The sequence below is a fragment of the Corticium candelabrum genome, chromosome 21 (assembly GCF_963422355.1).
Source record: "Corticium candelabrum chromosome 21, ooCorCand1.1, whole genome shotgun sequence".
Taxonomy (NCBI): Eukaryota; Metazoa; Porifera; class Homoscleromorpha; order Homosclerophorida; family Plakinidae; genus Corticium; species Corticium candelabrum.
Genome location: NC_085105.1, coordinates 259,336 through 275,813, shown reverse-complemented (window position 1 = coordinate 275,813; position 16,478 = coordinate 259,336). Strand labels below are relative to the sequence as shown.

The window sequence follows — 16,478 nt, the reverse complement described above, 5'->3', positions numbered from 1 at the left end:
CTTGTGTTCGCAATATTGACGCTCCTGTTTGGAATCCCCGGATAACCTTTGACATTTACACCACGTGACCACTTTCTTGATCCGGTGGCGCTTCGCATCATGACTTGTCTGCGTAGACGTGCAATAATCGAAACCCTATTTATTCTTAGCATGGCTACTGCTGTGATCGGTTTTATTCCAAGCTTTAGAAGGTAATACAGTTTCAACGATGGAAGTCTACTAGTCGTCTTACCTTCTGTTCACAGACAAGCGTCTCTTGATCCACGTGAAAGGGAAAGACTATTGAAGAGCATTGAACCTGCAGAAGAGGAACAAATGTCGCCTGTTGTACTTGTCACAGGTTTGATGTTCAAATCCGGGTAGGACACCCCCCAAACGTATGTTACTAGTAGTAAAGAAAGTGCTTACAGTCACATTTAATAGTTGGGCTCAAACATAGTCAAACTTAACTTATGATACGAGTTGTAAGCTTGTACAGAATGTTTGCAATAATACCTCTAGCTATACCATCATGTATGATAATTAACTTGTTCCTAGTTAATTGCCATGGAGTCTTGATGGAGTGAACATGAGAGTCTTGTCTTGTTTTTTTCTACATGGATGTGTGTTTATCTAACTCTTCTGTGTTTTGTATTTGTTTGCAGCTTTGTGTGGTGCTCAGCTATGGGCTCAGTGGGATTTTAAGGAGAATCCTCATTTTTGGTGTCACAAAAAGTCAGAAGTCTGGCAGCAGGTGTGGCTTAACTTGCTCTGGTTTCTTCCTCTTGAACGAGAGTGCTGGTGTGTTAACCATTAGTGTACTGTATAGATATGAGGTAACATTGTTGGCTGCTATTTTTTAGGCGAGATATAGTAAAACTGAGATACAACAGTTCAACTCATCAATACTATCCTTGGGTACCAGGTATGTGATATTTGCTGTTGTATTGATAGGTGAGTGAACAAGGAGACGTTTGGTTTTTGAGAACAAAATGGAGTTTAATTGGACACATGAAATTTAATGCTCTACCACTTTAGTGGTATTGACATTTATTAGTGTGAAATTTAGTATGAAACTTAATGTGCAGTCAGTCATTAAGTCTCGGTGTGGAAAGTAATTAATGTACAGCAAAAGTGCACAGGCGTGAGGTGTGAGGTGTGTGTGTGTGTGTGTGTGTGTGTGTGTGTGTGTGTGTGTGTGTGTGGTGTGTGTGTGTGAGAGAGAGAGAGCATGTTTGCATGTGTGCGTGATCAGGTGATATGAAGGTCTTTATATACAGTACATGTATTGTAAGGTAGTAGTATATTAAAAGTCTCTGTGAGTGTTGAGTCTGTTGTTTGTATTATCAGGTGTCATTATATCTGTGGGCAATGGAACGGAGCACATTCGCTACATTGATCAAGACTACTTAACACACTCTGAGACATACGAATATGACATGATCATTGATGCTCTAAAACAGGCAGGATACACTCCAGACAAGAACATCATTGCATTTCCTGTATACCACAGAAAGTTCACAAAGAATAAGATCAATCACAAATGTGCTCTTTTTAATTGTGCTTTAGTTTGATTGGCGTCTTGGTCCCGATGCTTATTTTCTTGATGGAGGAGTATTTGATGTTTACCAGTCATCTATTGAAAAGGCATACAGCAACAATGGTAACAAGCCTGTTGTCATTGTTGCAGAGAGTATGGGTGAGGTGAAAACATGTCGTGTTCATGATCTAATGCTGAACATAGGTTGTGGTAGGGAATGCTGTGACCAATCTGTTTCTTCACCATCATGTCAATCAGACGTGGAAAGACAAATACATCAAGTCACTCGTATCTCTGTCTGGTATTTATGCTGGAACAGGGATTGCACTCTACAGTACAGTAAGTTGTACTGATGAAACTGATAGTAGGACTAGGTGTCTATGAGGGTGTTCACAGGGACATCTGGACTAGCTATGATTAGGCTACCTATGGGTGCATTTCTTTTACCTAATCCAGCTAATCCAGATTAGATGGATTAACTAATCCGGCTGGATTAACTGGATGAGCCGGATTAGCTAATTCATCTAATCTGGATTAGGTAAATGAAATGCACCCTATGATTAGGCCAACATTAGCACAAGCACGTTCACACCGCTATTAGTCACGTGGGCACGTGAGTGTAATTAGTCTTGACAGTTTCATCCATCATATCCCACAAGAATTCGCGTGAATTGTCTTGACGAATCCATTGCTTTAGGTTTTGGAGAGAGAAACATTTATTTTGCTTTCTCTTGCAGCTCCTTCAGGGACGGCAGAAAGTTGTCACATGTACAGGCACGCACGTAGTAGACATCTGCCTGGGCTTCCCTATATATGTCGCCATGTTGTTGCTGCGTTTGTAAGTGCACTAATCATGATTAGGCCCGGTGTGAACATGCTCTAACTCAAACAATTTACTGAAACTTTTATCATCATACTAGTGTGCGTGATGGCAATCCCACACAAGTAGGATACTTCAAAGAGTGAAACCTCAGTGCTTTCTTTTGAAGTTTTAGTTACTTTTTTACTAAAAAACAGAAAGGGCTCAGACAATAGAAATGCATATGTATACCATATCTGTAGGTTATGATATGAGTAGCATGCTATATGGCTTTTACAATTGTACAAGCAGGAGGGGTGGGGTTATCACCCAAGGCAACGCCATAACCCCATACAAGTGCTGGTGAAAGCCATACAGTAAGTAATTTATACCATGATATTAACCAGAAGTAACTTACCATGGTATAAGTGACAATTAATTAAACATTGTATAATTTGAAGTGCAAAATACTAGAGTCATAATTATGGTAGATGAAAAACTCATAGATTTGATGAATCATCTACTACTGATTTTGATACCAGAGATTGAATTATAAAAGATGGAGGAACTACTGATGTTTGTGACGGCAGGGTATGATTTAACAGCTATCAGGTAGTATTATTGTGTTGTAGGTCACTGAGACAACGTATGATTTGCCAGAGATTATTGGAAAAGAACTCATTACTGATGTGTTGAGGACACTGGGTAATAAACATTGACAGCAAGACAGGCAGGCTGTTAGACAAGGAAGTGGAACAGTTTTTCAGCCAGTGCAGGCAGGTAGACAGAAAGACAAACAATGACCAATGGAGACATTTAGTGAGATGATTGGTGGGTGGGAGGGTAGACAATACTGTCAAAAACCAAGACATCTCTAACTAGCCAGTAGTTACTTTTGTATTGATTAGGAGGTATTGCATGGTTGTATCCTGATGCTGAATATTGGGGTGATGCTGTATTTATGACAACACCAGCTGCTAACTACACAGCTCGAGACATTCCTACCATCTTGACTAAAGCCAAGTTGCCAGTGAGTTTCAGAGATGTCATCCAAATTACAAATGTTGTCACTTATCCTGTACTATGTATATAGCATTCCTTGGAGTTGTACAATGGGGTCAAGAATTTAACAGTTCGTACAGCTCCTAATGTGACTGTTTATTGCTACTATGGTCAGTCAAAAACACGGTCTGTCTGCATGTCTGCCTACATGTGTGCATGCAGACCTCCATTCATGCCTGCATTTGTCTGTCTGTTGTGCTGTTTGATACTTTTCCAATTGTACCTAAAACAGGTGAAGACATAAAAACATCAAACTACTTTGTGTACGATAATGACCAGTTCCAAGGTGACCCACAAGTCTTCACAACAAGTGGTGATGGTTCTGTTCCTCTTCATAGTCTTGAGGTCCCACATTACACCATGCACTTTGTACAAAATACCATGTTCTGTTTGTAGGTCTGCAAATCGTGGATAACTCAACAGAGTAAGCCTGTCTACACAAAATCAATGACGAATGTCACTCATCAAGGCATCCTTCACAACCATTATATAATTCGTCAGATAGTATCAATAGCAACAGGTAATGTCACCAAATCAGAGTATTAATGTAATGACAGAGAACATTAGCAAGTCCGCCTTGTTTCTTTTCTTTTGCACTGATGGTATTTATAGTGCTGTACACTAATGTGCAGTGGTCTATAGTTGTGTTGAATGGACAGTAATTAATTTCATTGGAATAATGTTCATGTGACAGTATATGGGTGATACATTTCCCAGTTTTGTAAATCTATTTGCTATTTGTGAATTCATGACAGTCATACATGTTCAGCACTGTTTACTTACTGCACACTCAAGGTTACTTTCCTTGGTTATGTGTTTCACTCCAAATTGTCATCATTAGCAAGGAATGCTCCAAAGAAGGTAGCATTGTAATGTAGGTGACGCATTACTCTCCTCTTCATTTTCCGAGGAGTGACAGATATATTATCTCCAGCCATTAGCTGCAGCTGCTGACGCTGATATGTGACAGCTTCCTTGTTATTCTTGTTTTCATCCACTATTATTACGTCATTGACTTTCAGGACGTGACCAGCAGCTTTTCCACTGATTTCAGAGTCAAACTCCATCTGGCTGTACACTAAATATAATCCACTTCGTGGAACAATTAACTTTTGCTCTGACATTTGCATTCCTCCTGATCTAAGCTCCTCCACCCACTCGAGCTCCAACTCATCATCTGCCACAACATCTACTCTCACACGCAGCAACATTCAATTTGTGCACAACAGTTTACCATCACTTGCTCCTTCAGTCTCCACAGGAGTACGAGCTCTCAAATGAGCAGCAGGGATTGCACTCTGACAACGCGGAAAAACAAATTTATATCAATATATGATACCAAGGTCACAAGAAAGGAAACAAGTTTCTCAGTCATGACAGTCGAGTACGAAGCTGAAACTTTGTTATCGTCGGTCAATTCATATGCACTATCGAAGGACAAAAAATGACCGAAAGGGTCCACAAGTGATACCTTGGTGCCATCAGGGTTAGTGCAGCCATCTCCCAGTTTGCATGTACCTTGAGGTAAGAACACGCATGTTGTAACTACAAATAAACGCAACCTGTTGCTGCCGTTTGTACCTCGTTCTTTGCTGTCTGTTGTCACACATCAGAAAAGAAATCCACGTTGCAACACGTGGCGCATATGCAAACAATTCTACATTAATTACTGACGTTAGAATTGTGAATTAATTAGTGTACTTACCCTGAGACAAGTGACGGTCACCATCCCGCAAATTTTCACTCTGAAACAGAGAAACAGGTGTTTAGACTAGGAGAGTGTACCGCAAGTGAAGCTCTAAGGTACAGAAACCGATAAAGATGAAGTCCCCACATATCAAACCAAAAATAGTAAGATGAAACTGACCGTTGGCGTCTGTTCACTTGTCTGTGTGAGTACGAACTCGCTTAGATCAGCCAGCTTCGTCGTCTGCTCGTCTAGACGACTGTTGATGGCAGCTATTTCGGTCAAAACGTAAACACTCAGACCGACTGCTGTCAGGGAGGCTAACACAGTGACCACAACAATCAGCCAATGCTGCAGGTTGCGATTGTCATGGCTTTCGGTCTTTGTCATGATGTGCTCGAGCGTTAGAGATGCGACAGCAAAGAGTGCAGATGGCAATTACGAAACCGAATGGACACGCCTGCACATTCCAGATTCCAAAACACCTGCGGTACTTTCGTCAAGCAAGAAGCATCGTAACAGCGCGACTCCTGACGAATCCTTTCTAGGTGTTGTGGATGATCGCGTTTTGTGCTTTCTGTGCGTTTGAACTGGTTTGATGCGATGTGATCGAGCACGACAGGATGGGGGAGGGTCCGCGTAGCTTCCGGCTACCGCGGGATGGAGTTGCAGTACCGCGGGAGTTTGTGTAGTTGATTTGATGAGAGACAGCAGACAGGCAAACGAATGGAACGGGTAGTTCCTCATCTCATTCTACCGCATACTACTGTTATGTTTTGCCAGCTGCATGTGTATACTCCGTTTCTTTGAAGTAGAAGGAGGTCAATTATTCAAATCCACAATTTTGCAGGCTGAGGTTGTACTGAAGGGTGGGTATGGTACACGTTGCCCATATATAGCCGTCTAACATTTGCATCTCACGTGGTACCGACCTACTTCTTGGATGAAGAAGCGTGATATATCTCATACGGTCCAGTTACTCACTTGCTTCGTTGACTTACATATCATTTCCTAGTTCAGTTGTTAGCAAATGGACAGCAAATCCCAGTCATTTACAGCGGCAAACAAACTCCATCTCGATCACTCAACACCACATTTCCGTTTTCAAACCAAGCACTACTTGACTCGTCTGCTTGTAACAGCTGTATTGCTGCTGCTGATCATCAATGTGGTATACCTCGTCTACACTCACTGGAGACTTAGACAACAAGATGAAGAAATCTCTGCTCTCCGTGTGATCGCAGCGCAGGTGAGACGTATAGTAGTACATACAGAACGCTCCCCTCTGTGATGAGTAGTACCGTTTTTGAGTGGGAGGATTTTCCTGGTTTGTTGCTTTGCTTGCCTTCCGTGCGTTGCATCGTTTGATTGCTGATCTCGCTTTCAGTTTACATCGAGTGCAGCCGCTGTGCGGCTCAGGAACTCCACAGATTCATCGCAAAACCAAGCGCTACATGCACGTGAAGCACGCAACGCAGGCAGCAGGAAAAAACCTTGCCATCACAGTCGCTGTCGCTCTGGTAAGAATTTCTTTTCCACATGTACATATTGCTTAATCCACCATAGACTAGTTCACGCTCATACACAATCTGTTGTGTAGTTTTCTCGACCCTATTTCCTGGAGATGACCATGCACTGCAGGAACACGTTCACTGATGCTGCCAATTAAGCCATAGAATGCCGATCCCATTTTTGATATTACACGTGCGCCTTAAGAATTTATACTGGATGAATTTAGAAGGTTCACCGTTGGACAGCTGCCAAACTGTACATGCAGGCGTCAGTCATTGGGTGGGTGGTAGAGACGCTACACTAATGAGTTTAGTCAGCTGTCAATCACCTGCCATACTCAGATGTTCTATTGGTAACAGCATTTTTACAACCATGCAGACTCAACTAAATTTTAAATTTCAAGCAGACACACCGGTAAACTAGTCACACCACCCACTCGTGCACGCGCCCACACATACACGAACACATACAAGAACACAGACACACGCACGCACACACAGACAGACACAGACACACACGCATGCGCGCGCACACACAAACGCGCGCGCACACACACACGCGCGCGCGCGCGCGCACACACTCCGGTTAGATTTCAAACTTGCAATGCACGTTAATATGCGATTTTCACACGGTACTTTTTGTCTGTTTGTTGAAATCCTTCTTTTGTAAGATATATGTGACCATTCGTGTAAGTCTTGACTGCTAGGCAATAGTTTAAGAGCGTATTGACGTTTTAGAGAGCACTTAGGGTATCCTACACATACTTAATTTAAGATAGAATAAGTATTGAGTCTGCATGTAATTGTTTTCTGTGTTACAGGCACTGAACGGTCTCAACCAGTTTCTCTTGGCTCAACAGGTGAGATATAGATGTTCCAGTCTGCTGTGTGTTTATAGCTCATAATGACTTTCATTGTTCTGTGACCGCTGGGCTATCAGTAAAAGCTCACGGTGCACTGCGACAAGAAAGTCATGTATGAGTTAATTCTGTGTATTTTCAATGAATGGAATTGTCTCTGTGTATTTTCACTCTTCATTTACTGCACACCTAATCGTCATCGTACTCTTACCTGTACTCGATGTTGATTGTTACCGACACTCTTTGATTCATCAGTGTAACAGTCTGTTGATATGCCATTATATTTCACTGACAAATTTATCAATTGCAGGTGTTAACGGAGTTTCTGCTAGTGAAGCAAATGGAGTATGCGAGCAAATAGAAAACTCACTTGCTGTGTAAGTAATGTTACGCTACTTGTTGTCTTCAGGCTCCAGCCGCTCACATGGTAATCGAACGTACTAATACCAAGGATACACCAATGAGACGGGGTATATACACGTAGCCAATGAAATTAGAGTCGCTGAGACTTTGCTTCTTTTTCGCAGATGTGCCACTGTCGTTTAGGACGTACTCGACCAGAGGCTTTTTGAGGAACATGGCAACGATCAAAGGATCACTTGTCACTCCACTGACTGGTCTTTACTTCGTGTACGCTCAACTCTACTTCAAAACCTCGTCTTCTGTAGCTCCTGGCTTTGGGCTCTACCTCAACAACATCGAAATCGCTCACTCAACTGTCTCTCTCACCTCCAACTCTCCGTATGTTACAGGATATCTGGGACGTCTCATTTGTCTAGTAGAGAGAGGTAGTCTGCAGGTACGAGTGAGCAGTGACCATATAACTATAGGAACCGATCCTGACAGAACCTATTTTGGTGCCTTTCTCGTATCCCGAGTCTTGACGTGCAGCAATCTGCATTTCTAATCAGTAGATAAACTGTCGTCAACAATAACACCTTTAGTATCGCATGCTAGTATCGTATGTATAGTGTTTTTATCGTTTTGTACGTATTACTCTGTACCATACATCCTACTGGATCATTGGATACCGCATGAGGTATTTTGTATGGTTGCTGTATATAAACCTACCATAGAGTACTACAACGTTTACAAGGCTACAAAATACACTGCTTATGGACCATCATTGATGGAGTGGGTACCAACAGCGCTGGTTAGTAGTTGACTCGATTTCAGATAGAGCATCTGTTCTTGCTCTTGTCATGTTCTGGAAGCATGCATACTATGTTTGTAGTGCAACTATCATTAGTCACTAACTACTGCGTCACCAAATTTGTCCACTACTTGTGTAGTCTTTCTGCTATCAAATCACCAAATTGTTGGCGCCATTCATACTGAGAACTAATCAGGTTCTGAGATTTGGTCTTGTGCCAACCCTTGCAGGCTAAACAATGTGTAGATTAGTACTTAGCGTTTGTGTCAATTTACCCACGGGGACCATCAAAGTGATAAATAATCAGACCACCTGGTTGAAGATGACGCACTTTTCCTTATCCAAATACAAATGATTTGGCCTATATCTTATCTTTGATGGGGACAGAAACGATACTGGTACCTAATACCGAGAAATGAGAGCGCCGCCTCCCCACCCTCACCGTCACCCTAACATGTTAGTTTGTGAGCCATGTTCCTACATCTCCTTACTTTAAATTCTGAATGCTTTCATTTTCAGTGCAGTACAGCAATGTTTTTCAATCTTCAAATTCTAGATATCTGGAAGCCTTATCAAGACTAGCGGCAAAATTATGGAAATCAATAATTTAGGAGTGAGTTGATACGCTATGCAGCACGTGAACAGGTATTACCGTATAGTGGGAACACCATCAAGGAAATCAAGCTAAATGGCAGAGCAACAGATCACCAGGTTCATGTGTTGTCTGTTTGGACTAATCACAGTAGTGGCGTTCCTGTGGCTTGCACGAAAAGTTCAAAATGTGGAAGACATGGTAGCATCCCTATCTACCGGATCGAACGCCTCTCCAAGCAGACCTACTAACTCGATGGACTGGAAGGCAATCAGCGCTGACCAAGAAACGGACAACGTGCCTGCCAATCCGAATACAGCAAGCATGCAACCCCATATTTACCTGAGAAGGCAAGCTGATGCAGCTACAACTGGTCTAGCCTCTCATGTATGTTAATTTACTGTGCTTTACCGAGTAGAATGCGTTCATACACGTTTTTCATGCCTCTCTAGCGATTAAAAGGTGAACGTGGACCGCACAAGCTACGTGACATGGTGAGAGATCCCCTCATGCACAAGATTTAGCAAAACAACGGAAGCAGGAAGTGACGATAACTTTCTAACATACAGCTCTACTACTACTACTAATACTACTACTATAGTAAGCTGTACACTGCACAGACGCCACATGACTGCTGGTCTAACAAATTCATACTCTAAACTCGAGAGCCAACGCAATCTCACAAAAAAGACCGCAGTACCGAAATCTAGTCTAACGTGACTTATTGCTCAATGATCCGTACCGTTCTTTAATTCATCTGTTCTACTACTTCATGTAGAAAGCTGTTCACGGCAGAAAAGCAAAACGATCCACAGATTATGGTACTTAACTCAAATTTTGGGAAAACACGTTTCATGGTTTACTGTGCATTTATCTAGAATATTACACATACGCACAGAAATGCTCGTGCAATAAAGGCGAGAAAGGATCTAAAGGAGACCGTGGACGCCACGGGGAAGAAGGCTTCCCAGGTTAGTCATTAAAAGACTAGGCAATTAATGCTGCTTCCTAAGATTCAGTTGAAGTGTACTGTACGTGGCAAGCATACATGTTTTGACAGGACCAAGAGGACAGAATGGGCACAGAGGACGTACAGGTTGGTGTGTTAACTCAATCTTTGTCAGCGTTTGCCAGCTAACACATTTCGGTAGGTTTAAAAGGTGACAAGGTAAGAATTCATGATTATTATAGGTAGAGATGACGTGTCACAACTTTATATCGCGGGTGACTTATCAGGGAGATACCGCAGTGGTGCAGATAACCCCTAAGCATCCTACTTCAGCAAGTGACTGCTTGATTCACCTCAGTGAAGCAGCTGTCAGCGTCCAAAGAAGTAATTACCCGACCATAGCAGAGTTTATTTTGAATCTATCATTTTACTTGTTCAGAAGAGCGTCTTCAGTGGAATACCAACAGTGACCGGTCACTAGATATTGTGTTTCCCTCAAGCAATCAGTCATGCCTGAAACTCGACCCAGACACAAGAACAGAAATTGAAGTGGGAAGAGCTGGCATATACTACGTCTATACTGCAGTCAAGATTTCCATAATACCCAATCCTACAGAAGACTACGTCGGATGCACAATCAACACACAGACCAACACACAGACCGCACACATTGCAGAGGTGTATGTTCCTTTCAATAAAACAAACTGGCAGGAACAACAAAGAAAAAGATTCAAATTTGACGAGACCATGTCTACCGGCAGACTCGTTAAGTTGGTCAAAGGCAGCAAACTCTGGGTGTACTGCAGCACCTCAGTTGAGATAAAGCCTGACGTCACTTATTTCGGTATGTACATTGTCTCTCCCATCCCATGATACTCAGCCACTCATGTAAAGGAGTACTGGGACCAATTGATCATCGTTTGTACGTTTGCAATTGAATTAGCTAAGCGGATGAAAACGATTGGCCGTTCAAAGCATTGCCTAATCTATCGTTCTCATACATATGCCCTAGCCCCGATGTGCACAGGAAGACTGCTCATTACTGTTTACTAGTGGAAGACTCTCATTGGACGCCATATTGTTTATCGTATTCAATGAAATTTTTGTTCATAGCATGACCGCATGGAACCATGCTGGTTTCTAAAGAAAGATCATTTCATTGCGCACTGAAACTACAATATTATCTTTCGATTTTGGTTTTCATTTGTCACCAATCCAACTATGCAGCGCCCTAGTGCTTACAGCTACAGCACAGTAAAATGAAATTCTTTCCCGACACGGACTCCTGTATGCGTGTTGCTTGCTATCAATTGAAACTCACCTTCTACCGTAAACTCTGAAATAGAACCTGTTGACGTGATACCAGCATTCTGCGCACCATCACAACTTGTAGCAGAATTCTTTCCATTTTCTGTGAGCTGTGAGCTGTGAGCTTGTATACATTCATCAAGAAGCGGTCAGACGCACCATGCAGCTGCTTGAGTGAACGGTATCGCACAAGGCTGCGCGCGGCTTGATGAAAGCGGTACCGTCAGGAGTGGCATACCAACATCAATTAATTCTTCTAATCCTCATCTTCATTGGTCAGTTCATTGCGGTACGAAATTACCACCTCATTAGCATGCAGGTCGAATAGATTCCCGCAATTTGTGTGTTGTCCGTCTGTCATCATTGCACCGCACAGTGTCACTACTCTGTTATGTATATAACTATTGATGCTAGAATGGTGCGTGCATGAATGCAAACGAGAGAAGTGGGCGAGGTAAAATGCGTAGGCTCGCGACTAGGTGTTTACCGACTTGCCACGTGCCAATATAAGCGGCACACGTAGAAGCAAATATGTACAATTTAGGAAATTGCATTAGACGGATATCAGAGATCGACATCTAGAAGATACACTCGTTCTATAATAGCTGCTACAGTAGTCATAACATCATCATAACATCACCTGCTGCTGGTGACAGCAGTAATGCATATGGCTAGTGAAAACCATCGCTCTGCTGCTAGCAGTGCCGCTTCTTGTAGCTGCTGTGCTACCCATCGTCAGAAGCGTTTTCGTTGCTTGTATGACATTACATTGTTGGGGGTTGTTGTCCTTTTACTCTGCAAGGTACTCATGCAAGATCAACAGGCAGCAAGCACTGGACTTGGAAAAGATGTAGCTGAAAAAGGGTAAGAAACACAACGTGCAAACGAGCATGCATGCGCACACACACGAGCTCAAAGCATGCACGTACACAACATTGGCAGTACGTTTTGTTGACTAGGCGACAAGAGATTCCAATTAGAAGCAAACGTCAGGCAGAGTGTACATACACGGTAACAGCAGCAACAAATTCAATGCATGCTGATTTGGTCATATTTGCTCAATTTCTTTGAATTACATGCAGGTTCCCAAATCACCAAGCACAGATGAAGTATGCCATTGCTGTCCTCCAGGTATACATGCAAACATAACGCTAACTCAAGCATGCATACACTAGACAAATAGATTACGTAACTTCATATGAGCACCAAATTCCATAAAACCAATTAAATAGAGCAGCACGTGTTGCCTGTACAGTACACTTGATGTTCACATGCATATAGCAATTAGCAATAATTGTGATAAACAGTTACTGATTTATAAGTGTGTGATAAATTTGTTTGATTCAAGGCCCTCCAGGAATAAGAGGAACAAAAGGAGATAGAGGTCTCACAGGAAGCAATGGTTTACCAGGTGAAATAGGTGACAAAGGCAATCAAGGTTCTCCAGGATACAAAGGTGAGCATACAGTACATTAGACAGCAAATTGTAAGATAATTATGTATATACTCTATGCAACACAGTAACAACATAGGGGTATGTGCTGTTACTATTCCATGAATGTCCAAAGTTGTAAATTTATTTACACAGGAAGTACACGCATATGTTTGTGCAGTTATATTATTATTCTACATGCATGTGTGACATGCAGTTTAGGAAGACATGTGTATGTGTCTGCAGGAGAGAAAGGACAAGCAATTATCTCAGATTGTAAAGAGTGCACGTGTCCACATGTTAGTTTTACTCTCTTTCATGCTAACCTGATAGTTGTTTGGCAATATTTCATGTGTTTGTAAGAATCATCATGCTGTTGTCAAACTTTATACTTCCGGATCTGAACACAATGAATCGCCAATTAAAAAAGGCAAGACAAATAGCCAGATCATTAACATATCTGGTGCCATGATAGAAATTGTTATTTTGAGTAGATGCCAACACACACAGCTGGTTCATTCCTTGGCACCTACGCAATAAAAGTGACATCCACCTGAAGGAATTTGGATTTCATACAGAGAATAAAGAGTCAGTGACAGTTCTCAGCGATGGTGTGTTCTTGATCAGCTGTACCATCACCGTCATTCAAGCAGATACACCACTGACCATGTCCATCAATACCAGCAGCCCTGTCTACTTTTTGTCCCAAACAAGAACTAATATCAACTATGCACCGGATGGCAGTCAAATTGGCTGCACATACAGTGGCTATTTCCTTGGTTTTCTGCAGGCAAATGAGGTAATTCGGGTGCAAATGACACTCACCAATACAAGCAGATCTAGTTTTACAGATTTGGAAGTTTACAATTATGACCAGCCTGCTCTTCAGATTGTCTTACTGTCTCGACTGTAACTCAGTATATTCATAACAGTTACTCAAATAGACAGTACTCAGTATCTGTGTTAGCACATTGCCTATGCTGCTTACTGCACATAGATCTGCTAGAGGGTCATCAGCTTCGTGTGACTTCTATACATGAACTACCTAGGTACACTATATAGCATATGCTGTACATAATATATCTTTGTTCTTTTCAACCATGCAGAAAGTGCCCAAGAAATGTGTTCCGCACAACAGCTAATGCAGATTTCCAGTGAGCGATATAAGGTCAGATGCAAGTAGCAAAAGCCAGACCTTTATTAGCAGTAGTTTAGCACATATGGGGAAGATACAACAAAAATCATAGTTTCATTAATCAACTGTAATTCATATCGAGAATATTTGGTTATAAGTATATGTCTAAGCCCTACACTTAATAAGCATGGTAACTGTCGCTGTCCTACACTAAAGTTGAGGTTACAATTTGATAGTACAAATGTGTCACCTCCATACACATGAATAGAGTCATGCTAAAAGGTTTTGCAAAACTGTTGATCAGAAGTGCTGGAAATCACAATACTTACATCACAGACAATTACAGACGTGGAAAGAAAAATAATGACCTGTAGTACAAGTGTACTTCACTGTGGAATACATTGACTGTATGGTGACTACGAACAGCGATTTATAGTCAATTGACTATCATAATTAAATATGCCATCGACAACTACCAAACCAGACAGAACTTGGGATGAGTTTAATTAATCAATTAAAACAAATCAGCTTACAGAAATTGATAAAACAGGAGGCAAGTTGTACAATGACTTTGTCGTTTGGAACCCAGGTCTTTTGTTCAAGTTAAAATACTGACCAATGAAACTGTTAAGAACATTTTTGTTAGAGCAAATCACCAAAGAATCATTTCTGAAAGCTGTTGGATAAGAAAGTATCACTGACGTGCATTGACACTTAACTTAATTAATGAGTACTTGACATCATTGGTCATCAAGATCGCTGAAAAGAAAGAAAGAAGAGGAACAATACAACCTGTTGTTTGACAATGTTACTTAGGCAATCAATTATTGTACGTGTTGTATAAGCATCCATATATTAGCCATGTAGCTAAGAGCTACAATTAACTACTACAAACAGATGTGTTCAATATTGAACAGCCACTAACTGAAAATGAGCAATAATGCTAACACTAACCAAACAGTCTTATAACACCAGAAAGATGCAAACATTACAACTGTTAGCCTCAAATGACTTTTTGATCAATCAGAAGAACCCTGAGTGTAGTAATATGCTCCAAAAAATGAGGAGTGGTATGAAAATTGACTCAGATGTGACATATCAGGTAGGACAGTCACTGTATCATTACATTTCAATCTGAGCAACCATGACTGATAGTTCAACTTGATGTTGTCAAACACCGACTGTCCATTGACAAGAAGAGAGCTGTGATAATCATTTGAGTCTCTATACTGCATTTGACAGTATACAAAGTACTTCCCAGTATACGGAATGATCAGATGAGAATCCACAACTCTCATTCCACCAAAGAGAAGATCGGGATACCATAAGTGCAAGCCTGAATAATATGTACCATTGCTAACATTACACTATAAACAAACTTCAAACCTGATGAGAACAGCAAACCTTTAGTCTTATTTGCTGTCAGGTGAGCAGTTGGAAAAGAAATCTAATTATATAAATTTATAAAAAATTAGGCAGAATGAAACAAACACACACACACACACACACACACACACACACACACACACACACACACACACACCCATCAGTAAAAATAGCATCAGTATACTGTACTATTCAATGACTACTCAATAATTAGAGGTTAACTCTCAAAACCTATATTCTCAAAAAGCTATAAATGAATTAATTATTACCTACACATACTAACAGCACCCATTAATCCTTACCATGTCACCACTCCATGTGAGGCATCCATCCCCATTTACACATGTCACTAGACACAAAATCTGCGTCTCCAACATTCTCTCTGCATGATCACATATTTCGATACCGTACCTTTGCATTCCGAAGACTCTGATTTGCTTGAATCCTTAGACACAAACAGCTAGTATTGGCAAGTGAACCTACTCGTCTAGGTTTTATGTTTATCTAGTCAACAAAAACAATGTTGCCTTTCTCACCGATTGCTCTACTTCTTGGTGAAAGTTTGAAGCCTGATCATCTGAAATTTTGTTGTCTAGCTGTGCTAACACCTCGCGTTGTTCATCTAGACGTTCGTAAAGTGACGTAATTTTAGTTTGCATGGAGAAGGACGTCACAAGAGCAGCAATAGCAGAGGAAAAGCACACAAAAGAAAACATCCATTGTGCCCATTCCAAACGAGTTTTATCCTGCTCTTTGGACATTTTCTTCTAGAATACCAAACCTACGCAAGCCAACGAAGAATAGCAGACTGACGTAGTATAGACGTCATCAATCGAAGGGGAATCCCAGATTCAGCTTTGACCAATCACATTACTGCTGGTCGAATGAAAAGAATCACCGCAGCTGCATCATGTTTAGATTAATTAATGTTTAGATTGGTACACTCGTGATGAACACTTCGTTGGCACAGACGCTCCTTATATTATAATGATATTATATGTTAATTAATTGCAGCAACTTGTAGAGTCCATTCCAGCATTTACAAGTACTGCAAATGGGCAACATTTTGAGGGGCCATTCTTTAT

At 41.3% G+C, this 16,478-nt stretch overlaps 5 protein-coding genes across 9 annotated transcripts; 3 read left to right on the top strand and 2 right to left on the bottom strand.

Annotated features, from left to right (window-relative positions):
* The first annotated feature begins 74 nt into the window (after nt 1-74).
* Nucleotides 75-4,148, top strand: LOC134196939 (phospholipase A2 group XV-like). The gene is made up of 12 exons (XM_062666164.1): nt 75-191; nt 246-340; nt 645-780; nt 843-904; nt 1,330-1,481; nt 1,549-1,678; nt 1,734-1,858; nt 2,951-3,023; nt 3,227-3,348; nt 3,412-3,490; nt 3,613-3,725; nt 3,777-4,148. The coding sequence occupies exons 1-12, from the start codon at nt 100-102 to the stop codon at nt 3,924-3,926; spliced, it is 1,329 nt and encodes a 442-aa protein (XP_062522148.1). The 5' UTR covers nt 75-99; the 3' UTR covers nt 3,927-4,148.
* Nucleotides 4,068-5,878, bottom strand: LOC134196942 (uncharacterized). The gene is made up of 6 exons (XM_062666169.1): nt 5,248-5,878; nt 5,086-5,125; nt 4,962-4,976; nt 4,852-4,898; nt 4,615-4,678; nt 4,068-4,557 (listed from the first exon to the last, which is right to left on the bottom strand). The coding sequence occupies exons 1-6, from the start codon at nt 5,455-5,457 to the stop codon at nt 4,199-4,201; spliced, it is 735 nt and encodes a 244-aa protein (XP_062522153.1). The 5' UTR covers nt 5,458-5,878; the 3' UTR covers nt 4,068-4,198.
* On the top strand, nt 4,688-11,363 carry LOC134196940 (uncharacterized). 4 transcript variants are annotated; one of them, XM_062666166.1, is made up of 9 exons: nt 8,348-8,591; nt 9,148-9,570; nt 9,636-9,677; nt 9,962-10,004; nt 10,062-10,154; nt 10,244-10,279; nt 10,335-10,351; nt 10,420-10,516; nt 10,572-11,363. In XM_062666166.1, exons 2-9 carry the CDS (start codon nt 9,280-9,282, stop codon nt 11,003-11,005), a joined length of 1,053 nt encoding a protein of 350 aa, XP_062522150.1. In that variant the 5' UTR covers nt 8,348-8,591; nt 9,148-9,279; the 3' UTR covers nt 11,006-11,363. The 4 variants fall into 4 exon arrangements, 3 of the variants coding, with proteins under 3 accessions (XP_062522150.1, XP_062522151.1, XP_062522149.1); XM_062666167.1 differs by lacking the exon at nt 8,348-8,591 and adding an exon at nt 8,987-9,047 and having other exon boundaries at nt 10,575-11,363; XM_062666165.1 differs by lacking the exon at nt 8,348-8,591 and adding an exon at nt 8,987-9,047.
* Nucleotides 11,364-11,833: 470 nt separating this feature from the next.
* Nucleotides 11,834-14,009, top strand: LOC134196941 (uncharacterized). Its single transcript, XM_062666168.1, has 7 exons — nt 11,834-12,304; nt 12,400-12,451; nt 12,523-12,571; nt 12,789-12,896; nt 13,119-13,171; nt 13,236-13,302; nt 13,367-14,009. The coding sequence occupies exons 1-7, from the start codon at nt 12,102-12,104 to the stop codon at nt 13,783-13,785; spliced, it is 951 nt and encodes a 316-aa protein (XP_062522152.1). The 5' UTR covers nt 11,834-12,101; the 3' UTR covers nt 13,786-14,009.
* An 817-nt stretch (nt 14,010-14,826) lies between these two features.
* LOC134196698 (uncharacterized) lies at nt 14,827-16,446 on the bottom strand. 2 transcript variants are annotated; one of them, XM_062665915.1, is made up of 5 exons: nt 15,930-16,446; nt 15,805-15,853; nt 15,696-15,742; nt 15,412-15,454; nt 14,827-15,343 (listed from the first exon to the last, which is right to left on the bottom strand). In XM_062665915.1, exons 1-5 carry the CDS (start codon nt 16,152-16,154, stop codon nt 15,027-15,029), a joined length of 681 nt encoding a protein of 226 aa, XP_062521899.1. In that variant the 5' UTR covers nt 16,155-16,446; the 3' UTR covers nt 14,827-15,026. The 2 variants fall into 2 exon arrangements, with proteins under 2 accessions (XP_062521899.1, XP_062521900.1); XM_062665916.1 differs by having other exon boundaries at nt 15,805-15,838.
* Nucleotides 16,447-16,478: the final 32 nt, after the last annotated feature.